The sequence below is a fragment of the Plectropomus leopardus genome, chromosome 13 (genome assembly GCF_008729295.1).
Source record: "Plectropomus leopardus isolate mb chromosome 13, YSFRI_Pleo_2.0, whole genome shotgun sequence".
NCBI classification, from domain to species: Eukaryota; Metazoa; Chordata; class Actinopteri; order Perciformes; family Serranidae; genus Plectropomus; species Plectropomus leopardus.
In genome coordinates this window covers 23548985-23570615 of record NC_056475.1, presented here as the reverse complement: position 1 = coordinate 23570615, position 21631 = coordinate 23548985, and the positions used below count along the sequence as shown (strand labels likewise).

Sequence of the window (21631 nt, the reverse complement as noted above, 5' to 3'; positions counted from 1 at the left end):
GAGGTTTGGTTCTTTGTGTGTGAGGTCTTCCTAGTTTTGCACTAAAATGACTTTGGCACTGTCTTGCAACAGAGGCGGAGTCTTCTGGGTTTTGGCCAGGCGTGAACGGTGGGGAGCCACGATGGACTCGCAGGCTGATGCAGGAGAAGTCGGACAACCAGAGTGTGGATCAGCCCCGAGCCGGTGAGTCACGCTTATTTACCTGGATAAATGCTGTTTGTTCCTCCAGGTCAGACCAGCAAATTCTCTCAGACTGTTTGCAGCACTTCCTCATTGTTCAGTGCGGAGGTGGACGATATGCACGTCTTCCATAACATTGTATGTAAATATTGTATCACAATATTGATATGTGTTTAACATTTTTTTCTGAGAAAACTTAGATTTTTCTTTAAATCAATTTTTAATGTGGTCATTTTGAAGGCTGTAGTTCGTGGTGCTGTTGCACTATTGTGGTGGAAAAAATAGTAGAAACCCCTGTTAGAAGGTAACAATGTACAGTATTTGGAGTTACACACACCCAACCCCATAAAAGCTGCATGGCCTGCATTGCATTTGTGAGGGAGATCAATTGGATGCTTTGTATTTTGAGGAGTCAGCAGCAGTTTAGCAATGTATCTACGTGCATGTGTGTGGTGTATGCGGTTAAACAAGGAAGGCGGAGTGTACCAGAGATTTCTGCCTCTCCCCTGCAGTTGCACTGAAAGGTCACGCGGCATTGTGTCAGTTGTCAGGAGTGTGTAGAGGTAGTCAAGCTTGCGCGCTGACAGACTCAAAGAGACAGACGGAGCGCGCTAGAGTGAAAGTCAGATTAGATTTTCTAAGGTAGCCTGTCTTTAGCAGATGCCAAGTTAGCTTCCACTGCTGACTGAGTCTGGTTGAGCCCCTGGACAGTTTGCACATATTCAAACTGCTCTTCATGTAATTATCCCTGAGACATGCAGCCAATATACAGCCATAATCAGACCACTGTTTCTCTGTTTCCCAGGCTGATTAGCTGGCTGCCTGACATGAGCCGCATTCATCACAGCTGACAGTTTTATTATTAAAAATTCAGATCGGAGAGGATATCTCTTTATTGTTGCATGGGGAGAATAGCAGAGTAGATAAAATAACAAGGGGCGGCACAATGAGAAATCTTTTGCCTTCCTGACAGAATACAGTGCCGTATCTTACCATCATTTGCATTTACTCCATGGTGATGCTAATATTAGACTGTCAGTCACAATGTTGTATTGTATGCAAACTGCTCGGTTATTATATTCTTGCAGAAAATTATGCAAATAGTTATGCTAATAATAAACCATGCAAATGACCTGTTCAGACACACACACTCCTAAATACCATCTTAAAGGAATAGTTCAGATGTTTTGAAGTGGGGTTGTATGGGGAACTTATGCATAGTCAGTGTATTAAATATAGTAGATGCCAGTCGGCACAGTTTGGAGAAGCAGGCTGGAGTCTGACACTGAAGCTAGCAATGTACTGCTGTTGCCGGGGCAAGCAACAAAATGCATGTTAGCGACCTGAAAAAGTGCCAACCAAAAAAAATCAATATAATTTTAGTTGCATTCTATATTAAGATTATTTTCACTGTTTTAAATGTCAGACAGTGATTTCCAAGGGAAAAATGTGGCCATTATATCGAAGCCAGAATCCATTGAGAAAAACAGTGATTTAACATCACTTGCTGCAGGAGCTGCTGATCTACAGCTGCCTTGAAGAAATGTTATTTGAGTTTTTGTGTGACTTCGGCGTGTAAAATGGTTTGTTAAGATTCATCAAAATCAGATAATAAGAAAAACTAACTTATTGATTGAAGTAGCAGCAGCAGAACAGCAGCTCTCTTGTTCACTTACCTAAAATTACTGTTTTTCTCAATGGAGTCTGGTGACTTTGATGAGTGCATAGATGGGGAATTGAAGCCCCTTCCCTGTCAAATTGGGCTGTCTGATGGAAAAGTAAAGCGGTGAAAATACTCTCAGCATAGTATACACTTAAACTGATATTGATTTTCTTTAGGTGGTACTTATTTTTAAGTGGCTAAAATACATTTTGTAGCAGACACTCATCCATGGCAGTACATTGCTTAGCTTTTCCCTCCAAAATGGGGGCGTTCTGTCTACTACTGTATTAAATACACTGACTATGGAAAGTATTCCATACAACCACATTTCAAAAAACTCAAACTCTCCCTGTACTTGCACTCTGCCTACTGAGGGCATGCAACCTAAAAAAAAAAAACACGCACAATGAATAATTTTAAGTTTTTAAAAATAGATTTGAGTGCTTTCGTGATATGCACGGATGTCTGAGACTCATCGCAAAGTCTTCCCAGCACTTTTCACATATATTTAGTTTGTGACAGCAGTTGGGGAAGATCATGTCAGGGCATCCTAATTTATTTGCAAAATGTTTACATAATGTGCATCTGGCACTGGCTGTTCTTCTGTATGAAGGGTTTGACGTAGAAATAATTTGACTGAAGACGTCTGGGTTTTTTTTGAGTCTTTAAACAACATTTTATTACGGAACATCTTTTTTTAAAGATCTTAAATAGGTATATGATGGACAGTTCTGGCTCCTGATAATCTTCTCAGTAAATTTAATTCCACAGCTCAGTGACATTGAAAGTAATTCACTGGTTGTTTATCGTATTTGGAGAGTTTACATCTGAGCGGTACAGGAACACTGACTCATCGGGGACAATTGATATGGCTCTTGTAGTAAATTCACTCTTTACACGCTGCTGTCACTGCATGTTCCCGCCTGTGACAACTCATCAGAGAGTTTTTTTTCCCCTCTTGAGAGGGAAAATCTGTATCTCTCTCTAGCAGCGCTCCATTTGCTCAATACAACAATTTGTGTTTTGCTACCTGATAACACACTTAACCTTTATTGAGTTCCTGGCTGCATGCAGATCTCCCTCATTATCTCTCACAAAGATACAAGTGCACTGTGGGTAGATGCTTCACTGTGGTAATACACTGGAGACGAGCAGGGGAACAAAGGACTGGACAGGTAGTATAAGACACAGCAGCAAGCACGGCTCCAGGCTCAGGTTGCCGCCCTCTTCCTCAGCAGGCCGCCTGACAGTGATTGCATAATCTGTAGTGTGATTAAAAAGCCTGCCCCGGACCTCGGGGGGATATTATCTTGGGGATTGCACAGTAACGTCCAGCTCCAGGCTCTCTATCTCTCTTTTCATCCCTCCGCTGCTTAACAAGATGGAGACTGTGTGACCCGCCTTCAGCTGACAAGCCTCGGAGACCGTTGTTGCTAGGCAACTGAATGCTAAATTTTGAAACCCAGACAATTCTGTCTTTCAAGAATTAAAAGTCCAAAGAGCTAAAAATAGACTGCGAGAGGGGGGGGGGTGGGGGTGAATCTAAATGATGTAAATGAAGTAAGTGGCTCATGCTGAGTGTGTGTCGTTGAGGCTTGTTATGTTTATTTTGGCAGGCGACAGTCAGCTGAGAATAGCATTTTTCCACAGCCATATTTTAGGGGTTTTTGGGAAAGAGTTGAGAAAGAGAAGCTGGCAGATAATCTAACAGAAATAATATTGAAATGGAATTGGACTTTTATCAAGAGAATCAGGTTATGGATGCCACTCAAAGCAAACAGCAGTTAATGTGACCATTATTTGTTGTAGCCAAGTGAAGTTTTGGAAAATTTAAGGCAGAATGGGATTGACCTTGTTCCCTTTTTTCACTTCCTGTCCACAAAAACAACTCAGAGTTTTAAAGAATAAATATAATAATCATATATTCCCCTTGAAAGTTTTGTTCCTTAATGAGTTTTTTTTACATTTCTATTTATCACTTAAATTAACTTAAATTAACTTTCTTTATTTTTTATTACTACAAATACTTTTTTTTTTGGGAGGAGAGGGGTTACTGTGAAACACTATATTAAAATATCTTTTGAAATGTTACGTGAAATTCATACAATATCACACAAGTTTCTTGAATAGATTTAATGACTTTTGTTCATTAGAAAATGTTAAAATTAATTTTTACAAATGCATGGGATATTTTGTGAGATTTTCAAAAGCTTCTCTAGTAAAAGGCCCTTGAAAGTATTTGACTGGCTCATGGACTGTGTTTCCCGCAGAATTAGAATCTGCATGTGGCTGTAGCTGATGGCCAAATTCTCTAAATTCAGATGTTTTTGTGAGTCGGTGAATATAGTGCAGGTGGAAATCTTTTTTTTCCCCCCTATGCAGCAGTTAAGACAGTTTGAGGAATTTTAGTCTTAAGGTGAATAATTTATCCATCAATCCAATCAGAGCGTCTCAGAAGTTTCACTTTAACTGCACCTGCTGTTCTGCTGCTCCGTCTGTGCTTAGAGTACGCTCTGCGCTCCGAAATTGAGGTGCAATGAAAAACCACATTCTATATGGATTCCTAATGATGATATAGCTCCAAAAATATAAAATCAATATTTTGTGGCATATGTTTTAATTGTGGTGGGCCACCACAAATGAATAGATGTGTGGGAAAACCTGCATTTTGGAACCAGATGAATTGTCTTCCTCCTTCGCAATTTTAGTTTTATAGCCTTTTCCACTATTAATGATGACTCTAATTCCTCCTTATTTGAAAAAGAAATATAAATAATAAGCCAAAAAGGTCAGGTTACTTTTCTCAAATATTCATCATCTACTTTCACATAGTTGCACCACCAATTTCACTCCAAAAACACTAACTAAATAATTTTGGGTGAAATATCTCTATCCTTAAAAAATTAAAAAAATGCCTCTAGAACATGAAATAGGTATCATCATTGGCAGGGCTAGTGGGAAGAGCAAAGATGTGCACAGTGACTTCATCGTGCTGTGGAGGAGAGGAGTATTGATTGGTGCCGAAAGCTGCCACCATATAGGTCACCTGCCATCAAATCAACCAGTCGAGGGCTGTCATCATGAATATTGATGTGTTACACAGTATGTAGAATTTAAATATGCAATTGCATGTCAAGATTTGGACCTGAATCTATCAACAGCACTGCTAAATATGCATTTGTTTTCAGTTGTGATTTAGTTCAACCTTTTGGTGGTTTGGTTACTCTTTAAAGAGAGGATATTTAGCTGTTTCCTCATTTTATTTCCTCACCCACTAAGCTGACAGCAATAATGATGAATAGCGTTGTATGATCACGTATGTCACACCAGTGCAGCACGATGTTAGGTGTTTTTATCGATAGGCGAGGGGGTTGGTGCGGTTTTAAGCCTTGCTTTCGTTTCATCAGCGTCACATTCAGGGTGCCTCAAAGGAAAGCAAATCAAAGAACGAATGCATAATTGAATTTATATTACACACCTGGATGAAATATTTATTTTTTGATTCCTCATGCAAAATTCAGGCTTGTTGAGTCTGTGTGTGTGTGTGTGTGTGTGTGTGTGTGTGTGTGTGTGTGTGTGTGTGTGTGTGTGTGTGTGTGTGTGTTTGTTTGTGTGTGTGTGTGTGTGTGTTTTTGCATGCGCGCGCGCACCAGATACTCTAAAACCGGTTTGGCAAATGCATGATATGTCGATGCCGTTGCTTGACTCCAGGACACCCTGCAGACTCTACAATCGATAACATTACTCTGAACCGCCCACTGCCCCTTCATTCAGCTCCGCTGAAGCCTCCTGCAGCGGGTTGACTCAGAGAGAGCTCAGCTCCTCACATCAGCAGAGGAAATTTCACTTCTTGTGTCTTCTGAAGAATTTGTTCAACACTGACCTTATTCTTGAAGATTTAATCTGCTGCACAGGCTTTATTGATCTGGACTTGGATAAAAAATTACACATATATAGGAACTGTCATCAGTTCTGTTTCAAACACCCAGCAACCAGAACTGTGCAACAAAAAACTAATTTCAGTTTTAAAAAGACAGAAAACTGTGCCCCTTTTGGATTGAAGTAATATCAATGCTGCATTTGCTAATTAGGTTTCAGACTCTAATTATGTCATTATTATGTGATCAAAATGACACCAGAATAAACCAGTAGCTGAGTAATGCATGCAAAATGAGCAACAGTGTTTTATGATTGCTTTTAAATGTTGCAGCGAATTGAGCTAAAAGCTAATACATTTCTACATTGCTGAACCTCAGTGTGTCGGGCTGAAAGCACATGCATTAGGGGCAAATTTGCGCTTTGCTTCTTGACAGTGACTCATTTTAACACGTGCCTTTTGGCTTTTAGAATGCTGTGAAGTTAATATGTAAAAATGTTTTTCAGTGTCCTTTTTTTTGCCATCACTGAGTTGTTTTCTGTTGTAATTTATTGTTGTCTTTTAGCTGCTTCACAGTCAGCATCAATCTACCAAATCTGCCAGTTAGCAGGTAGACAGTAAGTAAAGCCAGCTTGAAGTTTTAGGTATCAAAACAAAACAATGCCTAAGATAAATAGAGTCGGGGAAATGTATTATTCAGTTTAGAAATAGATAAAAAAGTTATTTGCTAAACAGTTAGCTATCACTTGGTTGGCTTGGTGAACTACTAGTCACCATGTCAAGTAAGAACTTCAGTCCACTTTAAACACAACTAGCTAACCAATATTGCTGTAGTTGACAAATTCTGTATAAAAAATAATAATATATACACAATTTAGGACAATATAGGCCAATATGATATTCCAGTATTCAAATTTTGGACTCCTCCCAGAAAATTCTGATGCCACTACGCTCACATAGTTGTAAGTCAAAATGCCCTTTTGAGTTATGCATTTCATGCATTTTTCTACTAGAAAGTCACTTTATTTTATTCATTTTTATGGGAGCAAAGTTAAATATGCAATAACTATTTGTTGCTAATAGACCTAAAAGACCTCCTAGCATTTTTTCAAATGATAGTCCAATTCATACCTCCATCTTTTAAGTGAAGATCACTGATTCAGTGTTATCTATGTCTTTAAGTAAGTTTTGCATTGTGAAGTTTGTAGTCATCACTGTTTTAGTGCACCCAAAAAATTGTAATTTCTAAAACGTTGTTTGGTTATCCTTCAGTTTTGTGAGTAAGGAGGTCTTTTCAATCACCACTCTCTATTAATCACAAAAGCTTTGTCACTTCACATATAATGTCAAAGCTGACTAGATGGTAATGTTGCTTTTGCTGAAGTTTGAAAAAATCATCACACAACATTGATACCATATGAAATGAAGTGATCTGTTAACTATCTGTACCATATTACACGGGGAAACAAAGAAGTGTTTTTCATGTTTTGTTTTGATAGCGTACAGTCCCAGGTAGCAAAAATGACCTGGCCCAGCATAGGTCCGAACTCGGTATGCTGGAAGAAATAATTCAGGCTGTACGTGGTTAACTCAGCTGAGAGTTGACTGAAAGTTGGGTTGAATAATGCCTAAACAAACTTGCCCAAATCTGGCTGCTGACACAGCCATCACTGTGCTTTTATCAAAAATAACCTGGCCCAGCATCAGCCCAAACTCGGGATGCCTGAAGACATAAGTCTAGACATGTTTGGTTGCCTGACTTGGCTTAGTTTGGGGATGAATGACACCCGAGAATCAAGCCAAATAAACTGGCCCGATTCCTGTTGCCGGCACCGCCATCAGTGAGGTAGATCTGTTATTCAGCCAGCTCATTAAAGCTTCAGGTTCCCTCTGACTGTGATGTCCTTTATGTTACAGAGCAGCAGTTTATTTGTAATAAATGTGAAAAGGTTGAGGGAATATATGGAGCTACATGTGGATTGTCTTTTTAAGAGCACTCTAGCTGTGTAGGAGTGAAACGGAGATATGTGAGCTGCTGTGACAAAACTGGATCAGAGGTGAAAGTTGTGGGAGTTGTGGCGTTAGACACCAAGCACAGAGTTAAGTGATGTTAGAGGGCACTTGTATAGTCAGCAGCAACACTGTGGCACGACCTCTGATTACAAAACTACGGACTTCATCAAGCTGATGGCACATCTGGCTTAAATCCCTGATTTTGGAAGTTGCAGATGTGCGATCATCTTGAACGCGGGTGTTTCAGTTTGTGGTGCTGCGTTGTGAAATTGCAGCATAAGAGGCTCAGCAAAGCACATTCCTGTCCAGTAGCCTTGAGTAAACCAGTACGCTGAGATACGCTGTGTATCTCAATGGCGTTCTTCCCCCCTCCCTCGCTCTCTCAGACCTCTCCTGAGGGTTTGTAAGGAAAAATAAATATTTTTAGACATTACGGTCCAGAGCTGCTGTCACTTCTCTTTTTTTTCATTTTTCATCAACCCTAACCATGGGAAACACATATTCACCTCCCCCTTTCTCACTGCTCAGGCAGTCGCCTTTCCTTGGCTTCCTACTGCCACCCATCAAAAAAAAAGCTGCCCCCAGGGAGAGTGTAGCCATAGCAACTGCCTTCACCAGAGCAACTCCTCAAAGCATCCATCTGAGGTACATGTTGCAGCCTGAGGTTTCTGAGGGTAGCATAACCTGAGAGTTTGTTAGGGGGCAGAAAGGAGACTGAAAGGCTTCTAGGACACAGAGAGCAAAGAAGAAGAAGGTGAAAGAAATAAAGCCACAGAGAGAGCACAGATGTCCAACAGCCGATCAGCCTGACAGGGCCGCTCAAGTGCAGCTTCACATTCAGGCTCCCTCTTTCGTGCGATAAGATGACAGAAAGTTTACATGCTAAGCCACAATGATTTAACGGATGAATCCTGCCCCGCAATAACAGCTGGCACACAGAAAATAGGCTTTTTCGTCTAAGAGAGCAGAAAACAGAGACACGACCAACCTTCAGGAACTCACTTCAACTCTGGGCTTTGAAAATGATGCACAAGAAGAAGTTTATGGCAGAATAAGCATCCAGGCAAGCTGCGCTTCGCTCTTGCACTGACACAAGTGTGTAAACAGTACTGCACAAACATTTACATTTTCTAACTGAACTTAGTCAAAGTGCTGCCCCCTCCTCAGGACCATATGGCCTCCTCCTCTCACTCTCTGACACCGAAGTGTCAAAGATTACATCTCATTTCCCTGATCACAAGGGACCCTCTTTTAATCCATGCAGTCTGTTGTTCAGTTTCCATGCAGCGGCGGTGCATCGTGACGGCTGCTCTGTGCTTATTGTGTGCTTGTCGACCCACTGTTGTCTCACACAGCAGAAAAGCTATTAATAGCTCCATGCTCCCCAGTAGTTAGAATTCATTCAGCTCTCCTCTGAGTTGTAAATTGGAGCTGGACCACACTCTCGAGGCTCTCTTTTGTAACATCAAGGGAACACTCTCTGACACCGAAGTGTCAAAGATTACATCTCATTTCCCTGATCACAAGGGACCCTCTTTTAATCCATGCAGTCTGTTGTTCAGTTTCCATGCAGCGGCGGTGCATCGTGACGGCTGCTCTGTGCTTATTGTGTGCTTGTCGACCCACTGTTGTCTCACACAGCAGAAAAGCTATTAATAGCTCCATGCTCCCCAGTAGTTAGAATTCATTCAGCTCTCCTCTGAGTTGTAAATTGGAGCTGGACCACACTCTCGAGGCTCTCTTTTGTAACATCAAGGGAACAGAGGGAAGCTAGGCTGCCATTAACAGCTCTTTTTTTTTTTCTTTTACCCTCGAGGAAGGACAGGAAGCAGCTGCCACTTTCACTTCCACCTCACTTCCTGTACCGCTCTTCAGTGCAAGGCAATAAGCGTTTACAAGATGATGTTGTGGTTTTGTGCCAAGTGTGAAAGAAATGCGGTCCAAAATAAAGACGCTCAGGAAGATGACAAAATGATAATGATGAATTCTGTTTTTTGAATGTATTTATTTGACAGGGAGGATGCAATATAACATAGTTACAATACAGAGTAGGAAACCGATGGGTTGCACAGAGTTTATAGCTATAGCTAATTTTCAACTAATTTATATATTATAGTTCATTTTGAAATTTGAAATTAAGATGGTTATACATGAAAGATGAAGGTTTTTAACTTTACACCAGAAATCAAAGAGAAACAAAGCACATTATAATATACAGTATTTCATATGGTAAAAAGATATGTCAGAAGCAAAAGGTCAGTAAGTGAGACAGCTGTGTAATTATCTTTTCTAAATTTAAAGGGAAAGTTTTTATTTTTTTAAGTAGGATGAAATGATGTACTTATCTATAGTCAGTGTATTAAGTACAGTAGATTTCAGTCAGCCTACCCACAGTTTGGAGAAGCAGACAGGAATAACTGACACAGAAACTTAATAAATCTATTACAAACTTAAATAAACTATAAAATGTGTTAGTATATATTATAGTATATATATATATATATATACTATATTGTTAAATTTCCCTGCTTTACAATTCCATCAGATAGCATCTCTGCTCACATTTAAGCCACCAGACTCCAATGACAAAAACAGTCATTTGGCTCACACAACAAAGGAGCTACTGGTCTACTGCTGCTCAATCATTCATTTTCCGTAACCGCTTGTCCTCGTAAGGGTCGCGGGGTCACAGCTGTCATCAGGGGTACATCCTGGACAGGTTGCCACTGTCATAGGGCTGACACAAACAGACAGCTCACAGTCAAACCTAAGGGCAATTTAGAGTCAACTGACCTGCATGTCTTTGGACTGTGGGAGGAACCTGGAGACCCTGGAGAGAACACGCAAACTCTGCACAGAAGGGCCCCCGCCCACGGACCGAACCCTGTTCTAACTGGGTATTGAACCACAGCTGTGAGGCAACAATGCTAACCACGACGCCACCGTGCCACCCCTGTGTCAATCAGTGAGGTTGTTTTTGGTATTGTGTGATTAGCATGATAAAAAAGGTTAGTTTGGATTTACCAAAACCACACACTAACACAAACTATGCAGCAGTCGAGCAGCAGCTCTTGAGTTCAGCGATGTTTATTTACTGTTGCTTTCAATGGAGTCTGGCTTTGAAGAGTGATATAACAGCTTTAGTTCCCCACCAGATATCGCTGTTTGACGGTATGATAAAGCAGTAAAAGTATCTAATTTTAGCTTAGCTTTAAATAATATTGATTTTCATTAGGTGGGACTTTTTTGGGTGGCTAAAATTTGTTTTGTCTCCGCCCCTGTCCTCAGCAGTACATTGCTTAGCCTTCATGGTTTTTCTCCTGCTTGCTTCTCCAAAACGGGGAGGTGATGACCAACATCTACTGTATGTAATGCACTTACTATGGATAAGTATTACTACAATGGAAACATTTTGCATTCTTTGTTATCAAATATGATTGATCAAAGTACTGTAATTACCTGGCAGACTGTGTACACTGTATTTTTGCTTTTTCCCCAGTGAATTGATGTCAAACAGACAGCAGCTCACAGGATTTGGCTGTTTTTGAGTGGAAAAACAAACATAGAAAACAAACTCTATGTATATCATCATGTCTGTCCCCTCACAGCCATCCATGAGTTTCCAGAGGACATTTTTACCAAGGAGCAGAGGAAGAAGGGGGCTGTGTGTCTGCATGCACTCTGTGTGAGTATTTCACATGATGTTGCCTTAAATCTGCAGAAGCAGGAACCAAATCACTTCATATTAAACACCAAGACCTACTTAACAAAGGCACTGTGCTCATGTATCCCTCTGTTCTCGTGTCTGTTCAACTGTTCAGGCCATCTACATGTTCTACGCTCTGGCCATCGTCTGTGACGACTACTTTGTCCCTTCCCTTGAGAAAATATCTGAGGTGAGCAAACAGCACCAACCTTCCCGTAAGAAATCATATTCTTATTTTAACAGATCTATGTGTGATTTTTCTTTGTGTTTAATCTTTCAGAACCTGCAGCTCAGTGAAGATGTGGCCGGGGCGACATTTATGGCTGCAGGAAGCTCTGCTCCAGAGCTTTTCACCTCTCTCATTGGTTAGCAGCTCAGTCAATCACGGCCAAGTAACAGTTGTGGCAGTTATTGGGAAAAAGCATGCTGATATTCATTTTCAGTTTTTCTTAACATTCTATTGAAGAAATGCTGGAATTTGAAGTGGTCTTCCCAGCCTCTGGAGTGCCAAAATCCTCCAGGAGATGTCAGTAGAGTCTAATGCAAATACTCAAAAGGGATTTTCCTGATTTTTAGGTATTTTCTTGGAGATTAGTGGTAAATGAACTCTAAATACAGAGCTGGAATGCGTGTTTCTCTGTGAAACTAAATAAATAAATAAAATAAGAGCCCACAGAAGCTCGTAGGAGATGACAGACTGCAGGGATTTTATATAATCTGAAACCAAACAAAGCCTAATTCCAAATGTACACAACTGACTTCCTCTCTCCCCCTCTGTCTCTCTGTGTCACCCACCATCAGGTGTCTTCATCACCAAAGGAGACGTTGGAGTTGGCACAATTGTTGGCTCGGCCGTCTTCAACATCCTGGTCATCATTGGCCTGAGTGGGATCTTTGCAGGCCAGGTAGGGAAAACTTTGTCTGACCTATTGGATGCAGTTGTTCCTGAATGAACGAACACTAACGTTTCTAACTTTTCTCCGCAGACGGTGGTTCTGACGTGGTGGTCCCTTTTTAGAGATTCCTCCTACTACATCCTCTCTGTACTGATGCTCATCATGGTGAGATGTGCACTTTTCAAAGATGCTTTACATATAGAAATATAAATATGTGTTGTTTTTTTAATGTAAGTCAGTTGAAGCAATAGATTCATCAGTGCATGCAATATAGAAAGCTGAATTCTCCTACTTGCATTATCTTGCCAGCACGGGTGGATTATGAGACAGTGGGTACCTGAGCACTGATGTGCAAAGGGCCCCACCACCTCTAGTACATAGGAGCAAAACACAAAGATTTTGTGGTAGTTTTGTGCCTTTTTGTAGCTACAATGCATCATGAATAAATAGGGCGGGATATCCAGGTCAGTCATAAAAAACTACAATAAGTATCCTCATCCATAAAATTCTCTGCGCTCTTATTTTAGCTATTTTGTAATACAAGTGAAGAGCGCAATGACTTTCTCTGTCAATACAGCACGCACTGAGGAATCTTTTGCTTCAATCGACTACATCTACCATCAACACTGATTGGACATCCACATAAAAAGTGGCAAATTTTACCTTCAATATGTTTCACCTACTCTTTGTGTTTTCAAGAATCTATTTCTTCTCTCTTTAGGTTATCTATGATGCCACGGTTGTCTGGTGAGTTCTGTTTGTCCTTTTCTTATGATCACATAGGAGCACTCCTCCAGCAGGTATCTGTATTCACACCGACACAGATCTGCAGATTCATCTCTTTCTGCTCACGCGCTGATTGGTGTTAACAACTTCTCCCTGAAATGACTGTTATTACAATCATGACGATGAGGGTGTCATCAGTCAGTGATTGTGTTAAATCGATTTGGTTCCTGATTCCTACTCAACAATAAGGAAACATTTGAATAGTAATTCCAGTCGGCTCATTTTGGAGTCAGCTGAGGTGACAAGGAACAAGCTCAGTTTAAAATCTGTTGCAAAATTACTTTTTCATTTGTTTAATTTGGTTGGAGGGGGTTTCTGTCATCAGTGGCAGCCACTTCACAAATGACCAATGATTTGGAGCTTAGCTGTTAGATTGATTTCTTTTGTGTAGCTTTTCCTTCTCAACAGGCTCGTGTAGTGCTCTTGATGCTCTCTTAGCATCTTAGCTGCCTGTCCTGACTGTTTTCAGTTCTGTCACTGAAGCCTTTTGTTAGGAATAAACGACTTTCCATTGTTGTATGTGTCCGGGGCCTTAATGAAAGAGCAGATTTATTCATGGCTTTAATGTGGGTTCAAATAGTGATATACTATGGCAGGCTGTTTATTGAATCGCAGTGTGCCAAGCCAAAGCTGTCCTCGTGCATTTGGCCTCACCACAGGTCCACCACTGTTGTCAGATTTGTGTCTCAGCTCGATGCATGCTCTGAATATCTGAGAAATGAGTCTGAACACATGTAGCAGTGGTCATGTAGTGTCTATCCAGGCTTAGTGGATCAGCTGTTTGCATGACTTCAGTTGTTGAAGTGCATTTTGAGAAAAATAGACTTGTGTTGTGAAGTATTCCTCTGTAAGTTTTAGTGCTCCTGACTAAATGAGCAGCAATCACAGTTAAAGTTCAGAAAAAAAGTTTTATTTAATTATTACATTAAAAAACTTAACCAATATGCCTCATCAGGACTGTGTTTGATCAGATGAAGCTGTGGTGCAAATTCTGCACTCCAGCTTTAAGGCAACACTGATGGATACCTTTCTATTTTATCTATGATACATTTGATGTTAAAGTTTTAATGGAGGTTCAGTTGCACACACTAACTGTATAACTTTGTGGTAGACCAGACTAACACAAATGTGCTCCTCGGTCTGCAGGTGGGAGTCCTTACTCCTCATGACCATGTATGGAATCTACATTATAATCATGAAGTAAGTAACCAAACAGTCATCATCCCCTCACGAATTCTGAATGAGGACAAACCCTGTTTATGATATATATGAATGTTGGCAAATGATGTCTGTTTGGTTGCAGGTTCAACTCCCAGGCTCTGACGTTTGTGACGCGTCAGTTAAGGAGCTCCGGGCCGTGCTGCATCAGATCAGAAAACCACAGAGATGACAAGATGGGAGAGGATGCCTCTGCTTGCAACACCTCCATGGTGCTGCTCAACAAAGGTCAGGAGATGTTTGGATAATCTTCTCTTCTTTGTGTCTGTTCTCTTAAAAACTGGCATGTATATAAAAGGAATGTTTTTGTCATGTGTTTAATCGACAATGACCTTTTCACAGGCCAAGCCCACAGTCAGGAGGCTTCTCCAGTCATCATGGTGGATGAGCTTCTCATCCTCAACCCCCACAAGCTGTCCTTCTCCGAGGCTGGCCTGCGCATCATGATCACCCCCCATTTCTCCCCTCGCACCAGGCTCTCCATGGCAGGACGCATGCTCATCAGTGAGGTATTTGACACACATGTAACACACATTACAACACATTCCTCTCTGAGCTCTACAACATAAAACGTACCACTCTCCTCCTGTTACAGAGACAGAGGCTGATCCGGACTACGAAGAACCAGCGGGACGGCGAGGCCGGCCCCGGGTCACGAAGGGGATCAGCCAACAACAGTCTGAAGAGGACGGGTTCCTGCAGTCTGGAGAACGGAGGCAGGAGAGCAGGGGTAGGAGATGCAGAGTCAGGGGACAAGACAGGGGCTGAGGCAGGCCAGGCAGAGGAGGAGGAGGATGACGATGGGATTTTCAGTCCCATGCGCATACCAGGTGAGGAAGATCCAACACAAACTGCTGAGAGCCATCAAGTGGAAGAAAGATTTAACCAGCAATGATTAGTATATTTGATGTTTTTGTTTTTGTTGTTTCTATGCCACCACGGTGGCCACAGCCATATCCAGGGGCATGATTTTCCTGGATTTTCTTTACAACCGTATAGCCGCACCAACATCCACTTGAAGTCAATGATGAACTGATAAGATTTCGGTGGTCAAGGGTCAAGGTCACTGTGACCTCACCCTTTTCTCATTGTCATGAACGCTATATCTGAAGAAGGTCTTGAGGGAATTTCTACAAATTTAGCACAAATGTCTACTTGGACTCAGTGACAACCTGATTAGATTTTGGTGGTCAAAGGCCAAGGTCACTGTGACCTCACAAAACACGTTTTTGGCCATAACTCAAAAATCCTTAGGCTAATTGGGACAAAATTTCACATAAATATCTTACAGAATAAAATTACGTTATGATGATGTTTTTATATCCATAAAGATCAAATGTCAGCTTCACTGTGACATAAACATTTGTGCAAAACATTTTTCTGGCCACTATTTAACCTCATATCTCAGGAACAGAAGGGGAGACATTTGGACAGATTCTGAATTGGTGACACCAATCTTGGGTGTTCATCTTAAAATTGTGCTGATAGTAAAGATCTCCTGTGCTGCCAAGTTAATGGTTTGAAGCATCCACATTTTAGAATATGTAGCTTCTTTGCAGCAACTTTTGAAGCATTGTCAAATTTCATGGCTACATATGAGTTTGGACAGTAAACTGTAAGTGCAACTTGACCGGTAACATGGAGGTATACAACTGCAAGGCACTAGTTCCAGTTTTTGATGTTCTAGCTAGACCCTGGGTGACAGAAGTCCTTGAAATACTTGATTGTCTTGACTACCTCACAGGTAGCTGCTGTGCGCGGGTGAAGTGGGTGATCACGTGGCCTCTGGGCATCCTACTCTACTGCACTGTGCCTAACTGTATTCTGCCACGCTGGCACCGCTGGTTCATGGTCACCTTTGTGGCCTCCACCCTGTGGATCGCTGTCTTCTCCTACCTCATGGTGTGGATGGTAAGAGGCAAAACTTAATGCAATGAAGAAAGTTCTGAAACAGCAAATAGTCTTTATTATCTATGGATTGGTATGCATAGAAGTTTATTACAGAACAAAGACCAGTTGTAAGGTTTAACAGGAAAGAGAGTGATAGTTATTTAAAGACACCACCTTAAATTGCTTCCTTTGTGTTGTTTCCTTAACTCTCACGTATCCTCATGTTTCCATCAGGTCACCATCATCAGCTTCACACTAGACATCCCAGACTACATCATGGGTATAACCTTCCTGGCGGCGGGGACCAGCGTGCCAGACTGCATGGCAAGTTTGATTGTAGCTCGACAAGGTAAAAAGCATACAAGGCTTGTTATTCTGAATCTTCAAATCTTTTTGCCTGTTCTCTCTTCGTGGTGCGAGTGCTTCAATTCAGCATTTTTTCTGTCACTTTTCCCGTCTTTTTTTCAGGCATGGGGGACATGGCGGTGTCTAACTCCATAGGCAGCAATATCTTTGACATCCTGCTGGGTTTGGGTTTCCCCTGGGCTTTGCGTACCCTTGTGGTTGACCACGGATCATCAGTATGCATATACTTCATCTACCTACAATAACAATCTCTTTCTCCTTTTAGCTGTGATTCACTGATGTCTGCATGTGTGTGAGAGGGCTAAACAAAGATTTGGGGTTCTGTCTTCTGTTAGATGGCCAAAAAATTGTGAAACCTGCTTTTTCCCCTTATAGGTCTCCATAAATAATAAAGGACTGGTGTATTCTGTCATCCTGCTGCTGGCATCTGTGTTCCTGACGGTGAGGAAACAAGTTTAATTATCAGTATAGATAGATTTAGATAAAATTCAAGACGTAATGGAATGTCACTGTGGTTTGAGAAAATAACTAAACATGAAAAAAGTGTTTGTCTTGCAGTGAAAATATACCTGCTTGAAACCTTAAGATTTTATGTTTGACCCACATGTCTTCCTGGTCACTTGTTTAGAGTGAAAAGCAAAACCGGAAAACCATTTTTAAAATTACTTGCCTTATATTTGAGGTCGGAAATTATTGAAAAAACTGTTTGTTGTCTGAATTTTGCCATGAATCACATATGATATTTGTCAATTTAAAAGATAATTTTGCAAGTCAAAAAAGTCGCAGTTTGTTGTGGGTTTGTCGTAGTTTCATTTAGTCTTGTGTGAAACTCCATCTCTTGTCTCATACAACATTCATTACCAAAGTTTTGATGTCATTTATGTAACATTTCGGTGTGTAGTCTCTATGCCTCTGCTTACGTCCCAATCTCATGAATGCGATAGTTAAAAAACACCTTGAGGGAAATTGCTCAAACGTCCATGTGGACTTTTAAATTGACAGACACATGTTCCGAAACAAGGTCCCATGGTGGCTCATGCTGCCCGTTGTTGAATGCTCACATTGTAAAAAGAAAGTATTCTTGAGAAATAGTTTTGCCTCTTAATCACTGCAGTCTCTGTTTTCAGGTGACAAGTGTTCATCTGAACCACTGGAGGCTGGATCGCCGGCTGGGTCTGGGCCTCTTGTTTCTCTATGCCATCTTCCTGCTCTGCTCCATCTTTTTCGGGCAGATGTGAGGCCTTAAGGTCAAAGGTCAACCCCGTCAGACAGCATGATGAGTACCTACCTTTCTACCACATGTCCTCTTTCCTGAAGCCAAAAAAGAGTGACAGTGTTGTTGTGTTCCTTGTCAGCATTTCTGTGCGCCTCAGTAGGACTCGCTAGGGGGAAACTGTCCGCAATGCAATTATACAAACACACTGAAGTCTTTTATAGATAGCACAATGTTTTTTTTTTTTCCTTTTCGTGCAGTGCAGTGTTTGAAAAGTCTTTCAAGTATCAAATGGGATGATTTACCAAAATATTGAATGACATGGCAGATGGAAACAGCAGGCTGGTTGGGCCTTTAATAACAATTTGAAACAAGAGGTGACAAAAATGACTGATGGCAATTAGATACATTAATTGAGCAAAAAGACCAGTTTCCACCCCATAACAACTATTATATTTAATCATATTTGAATGTACAACAATTAATCTCACGCCCTTTTCTACGAACTTTCTTTAAAACAAATAATTTTCAGTTTTGGAAGCAATGAATTCCTGCTAAAAACTCAGCCAAGTTAGCATAACCAACTAGCTAACACTCCAAATCTCAACTGCCTCTGCTTGGTAACATGTTTTTTGAATGAATGATGAGTCATCACTATTTCATCAAAGCAAAAAGCTGAAGTTTAGATTTGCAATAATTGAAAAAGACGGTTTCTTCCTGTCACCGCATCTCTTTTCATGTGTTTAAATTTATTTATTTATATTTTTAACATTTGTGTTCTGCAAGCTGCTGCAGCTTAGCAGATAAATGAGAGTCATTACTTAGATGATATTATCAACAACACAGCAATCAAAGTTATTTATGATAGAAAATGTGTACAAACCAATCACCAGAAAAAAATGTTGGCATTGTTTGTTTTTCAAGACTACAGTTAAATTACATTTCAAATCAGTTCGATTTCATTTTATTTATATAGCCCAATATCACAAATCAGAATTTGTCTCAGATGGCTTTACAACATGCCACCCTCTGTCCTTGGACCCTCACAGAAAAAAAAAGGTGAGTGTTCAAGGACAAAAAAAAAGTTAACAAACCTCAGGAAGAGCACTAAAAAAGGGACCCCTCTTCCAGGACAGGTAGATGCAATATAGATGATAGATAATGTGAATTGAAACTTTGACATTGAAACTTTACCTTTCAACATCATTGTGATTAACACGTGGTTAGGTTTAAGTACAAAGAAATACTCGGTTATGATAGGGAAAGATCATTTAACCTAAAATGCCCAGTTTTGGGAGTGCAATTAAAATTAAAATCACCCTAAAATTTAATTTCTTCTTGAACTACGTATAAAAAAATGACAATAAAGTTACCTTGTACAGTTACAGCTGGAAACACAGAGATGTCTCAATGAAAAACAACCGCTTTTAATGCCAATATCTCCACTGGAAACAAGGTACCGGGCCCCTAAAACCACCAATGTTTGGTACCTTTAAAGCTGGGAACAGATTTCTCACTCAAAAACAACCAGTTTCGCTCTTCGAACAGTGGTCTGGCACTTGGCAGGCATCTTGCCTGTCCTCCACCTCCAGATGACAAAGTCAGCTCATATTCAACTTCACTTTCAAAACATCAATATGATAATGGTGTGTTCAGACTTTTGTTTACCGGGTTGTCTTACATTTCTATTTATAGGTTAGTTTAAGGCTGAATTGCACCTAAAACGAAAGTTCATTTCACTTGTTGTCAAACAGCGCAAACTGACTGGCAGATAGCTCATCTTTAGAGGGGGCACCTGGGGTGGCCAGTCATTTTTCAGGGGGGGCCCATGCCACCTCAGGCCACTCCCTGTGATATGATAAGTATGAAACTTGCAAATGTAACATATTTGTGGTTTGTAGAAATTTACAATGTCGACATTTTCTTCTAGCGACTGGGCTGGTATCTCCCCTTCGGTGTCTGTTGGTGAGGAGAGTTCTAAAGTGTTTGTCTCCGGCAACATAATTTAACAGTTTGAGTTGGATATATAGAGGTCGCAGGAAGCTGCAGTTGTGATTTACAGTAGGGGAAATGAGACTACCCAGTAAAAATCCTGCGTCAAAATACAGAATCAGTTAACTCGAGAAAAAGTCAGGGACCAGGATGTGTGAAAAAAATCTAACCGTAGTTCCTGTTGTGAAAATTGTTCTGTTTATTAAAGAAACAAAATAAGAAATTACCAGGAGGACTTTATATATATTTGTGTTTTAATATATATTTGACATGGTTTTAGAGGCCATCTCACCTATATAGACATTTTTAGATAGAAAGTAAAAACTTTTTTCTTTTGTTTGTAGATTTCACATATGTTAAAAAATGGTACTTAAATCTGCAATGTAATGCTTGGACCTATTGTTCAAGATTTTAAAAAAACAAATTAATATTGTCTGCTGGCCTTAGGTTTGAACACCCTTGTATGTTTTGAATGTACAACCTAGCATTAGTGTAGAAATATTTACATGCGTTCAAATGTAGCACTGAATTACAGCAAAGAACCTCTGAACAGACACTGAGGTACTTTAGTCCTGCCATAAAGGACACCATGTATGTGTCTGTAGACTTTAAGAATATAAACATTGATATAAAAATGCACATTATTGTGATGATATTTTGACAATTTTTGCTTAAGTACTTATGAGCAAGTATTGGTACAGCTTAATGTACGTAAAGAGATTAAACTAGCGTTACAGTATTTTTAGAGGTCTTATTACTATGAAATCTAATATATAATATACTTCTATAAGTGTCACAAACTTTGATGACTTTGAGTGCAGGTTAGTTGTATTACTTCACGTTTAGGTACGACAATCGATGTTTGTATTGTTTCTTGTTTCTCTTTGGTGGAACATTTTCACTCTGATCAGGACAGAAGCAGCACATTATATACACACACGTACAAACACTGTATTTGCGTGCTTGATATAGCAACTAAGTTGTATATTCTATAGTCCTTTGTACTTGCTGCTCCTCTGTCCTTATATGCGAAAATTAGGAAAACAGCAATTTGGACACCCTCGGATAAGTAATTCAGGACTAAATGTTCCATCAAAGGGATCTGGGCAAGGCTTTTTTTTTAAATGGCTGTATAATTATTATAATTAATGTCTACCTGAAAATACTTTTTACTGTTTGTAAATGTTAAATAATTGACATAGTTTTACAATAATGAATGTCTGGCAAAGACTAGTTTTGTGGTGTTTTTGATATTTAAAAAAAAAAAACATAATGTAAGCCTACTTGTGAATTATTGTAACAGAATGAATGCATATGTTATGTCTTTGTTCAGTAGACAATGAAAGATGTAATGTCAGAGCAGCACTCTGTTTGTAATTAATTCAATTGCACTCGTGTCTTAAAATCTCACTAAGCACAAGACTTTCTTTTATTTCAGTATTGATTCACTGACAATCTTATTCCATGCAAGGGGAGAGACCGGAAATTAAGCTTTCATTTTTTAAAGTGGGCATGTATGAGGTACATATTCAAAGTTGGTGTGTTACCTAACGTAGATGTCAGCTGGCGTGCCCCCTGTCCGGAGAAGCAGGCTAGAGTCTGACACAGAAGCTAAGCAGCAAAATGTATTCTAGCCACCTAAAAAAGATTCCAGTAGTTTAAGTGTACGCTAAATTGAGAGTATTTTCATTGCCTTACCTCACTTTCAGACATCCTGTTCTGAAAGGGAAACAGTTAATGGCTTTAGTTCCTCATCTATTGTCTTGTCAAAACCACCAGACTTCATTGATTTGAAAACGGGGGTTGCTGTGTTACCAGCGCTTCGTTAAGT

General features: G+C 40.2%; 1 protein-coding gene across 1 annotated transcript in view; it reads left to right on the top strand.

Annotated features, from left to right (window-relative positions):
* The window catches only part of LOC121952843 (sodium/potassium/calcium exchanger 3-like), a 30990-nt gene extending 9779 nt beyond the window's left edge, over positions 1–21211 (top strand). The window contains exons 2-17 of the mRNA XM_042499693.1: positions 73–183; positions 11342–11418; positions 11555–11629; positions 11720–11804; positions 12241–12344; positions 12426–12500; positions 13057–13082; positions 14268–14321; positions 14425–14567; positions 14682–14848; positions 14935–15169; positions 16084–16250; positions 16464–16578; positions 16698–16810; positions 16971–17036; positions 17723–21211. Coding sequence (XP_042355627.1) covers positions 73–183; positions 11342–11418; positions 11555–11629; positions 11720–11804; positions 12241–12344; positions 12426–12500; positions 13057–13082; positions 14268–14321; positions 14425–14567; positions 14682–14848; positions 14935–15169; positions 16084–16250; positions 16464–16578; positions 16698–16810; positions 16971–17036; positions 17723–17833 — 1724 coding nt within the window. The 3' untranslated portion in view covers positions 17834–21211. The remainder of the gene's footprint in view (positions 1–72; positions 184–11341; positions 11419–11554; positions 11630–11719; positions 11805–12240; positions 12345–12425; positions 12501–13056; positions 13083–14267; positions 14322–14424; positions 14568–14681; positions 14849–14934; positions 15170–16083; positions 16251–16463; positions 16579–16697; positions 16811–16970; positions 17037–17722) is intronic.
* The last annotated feature ends 420 nt before the right edge of the window (positions 21212–21631 follow it).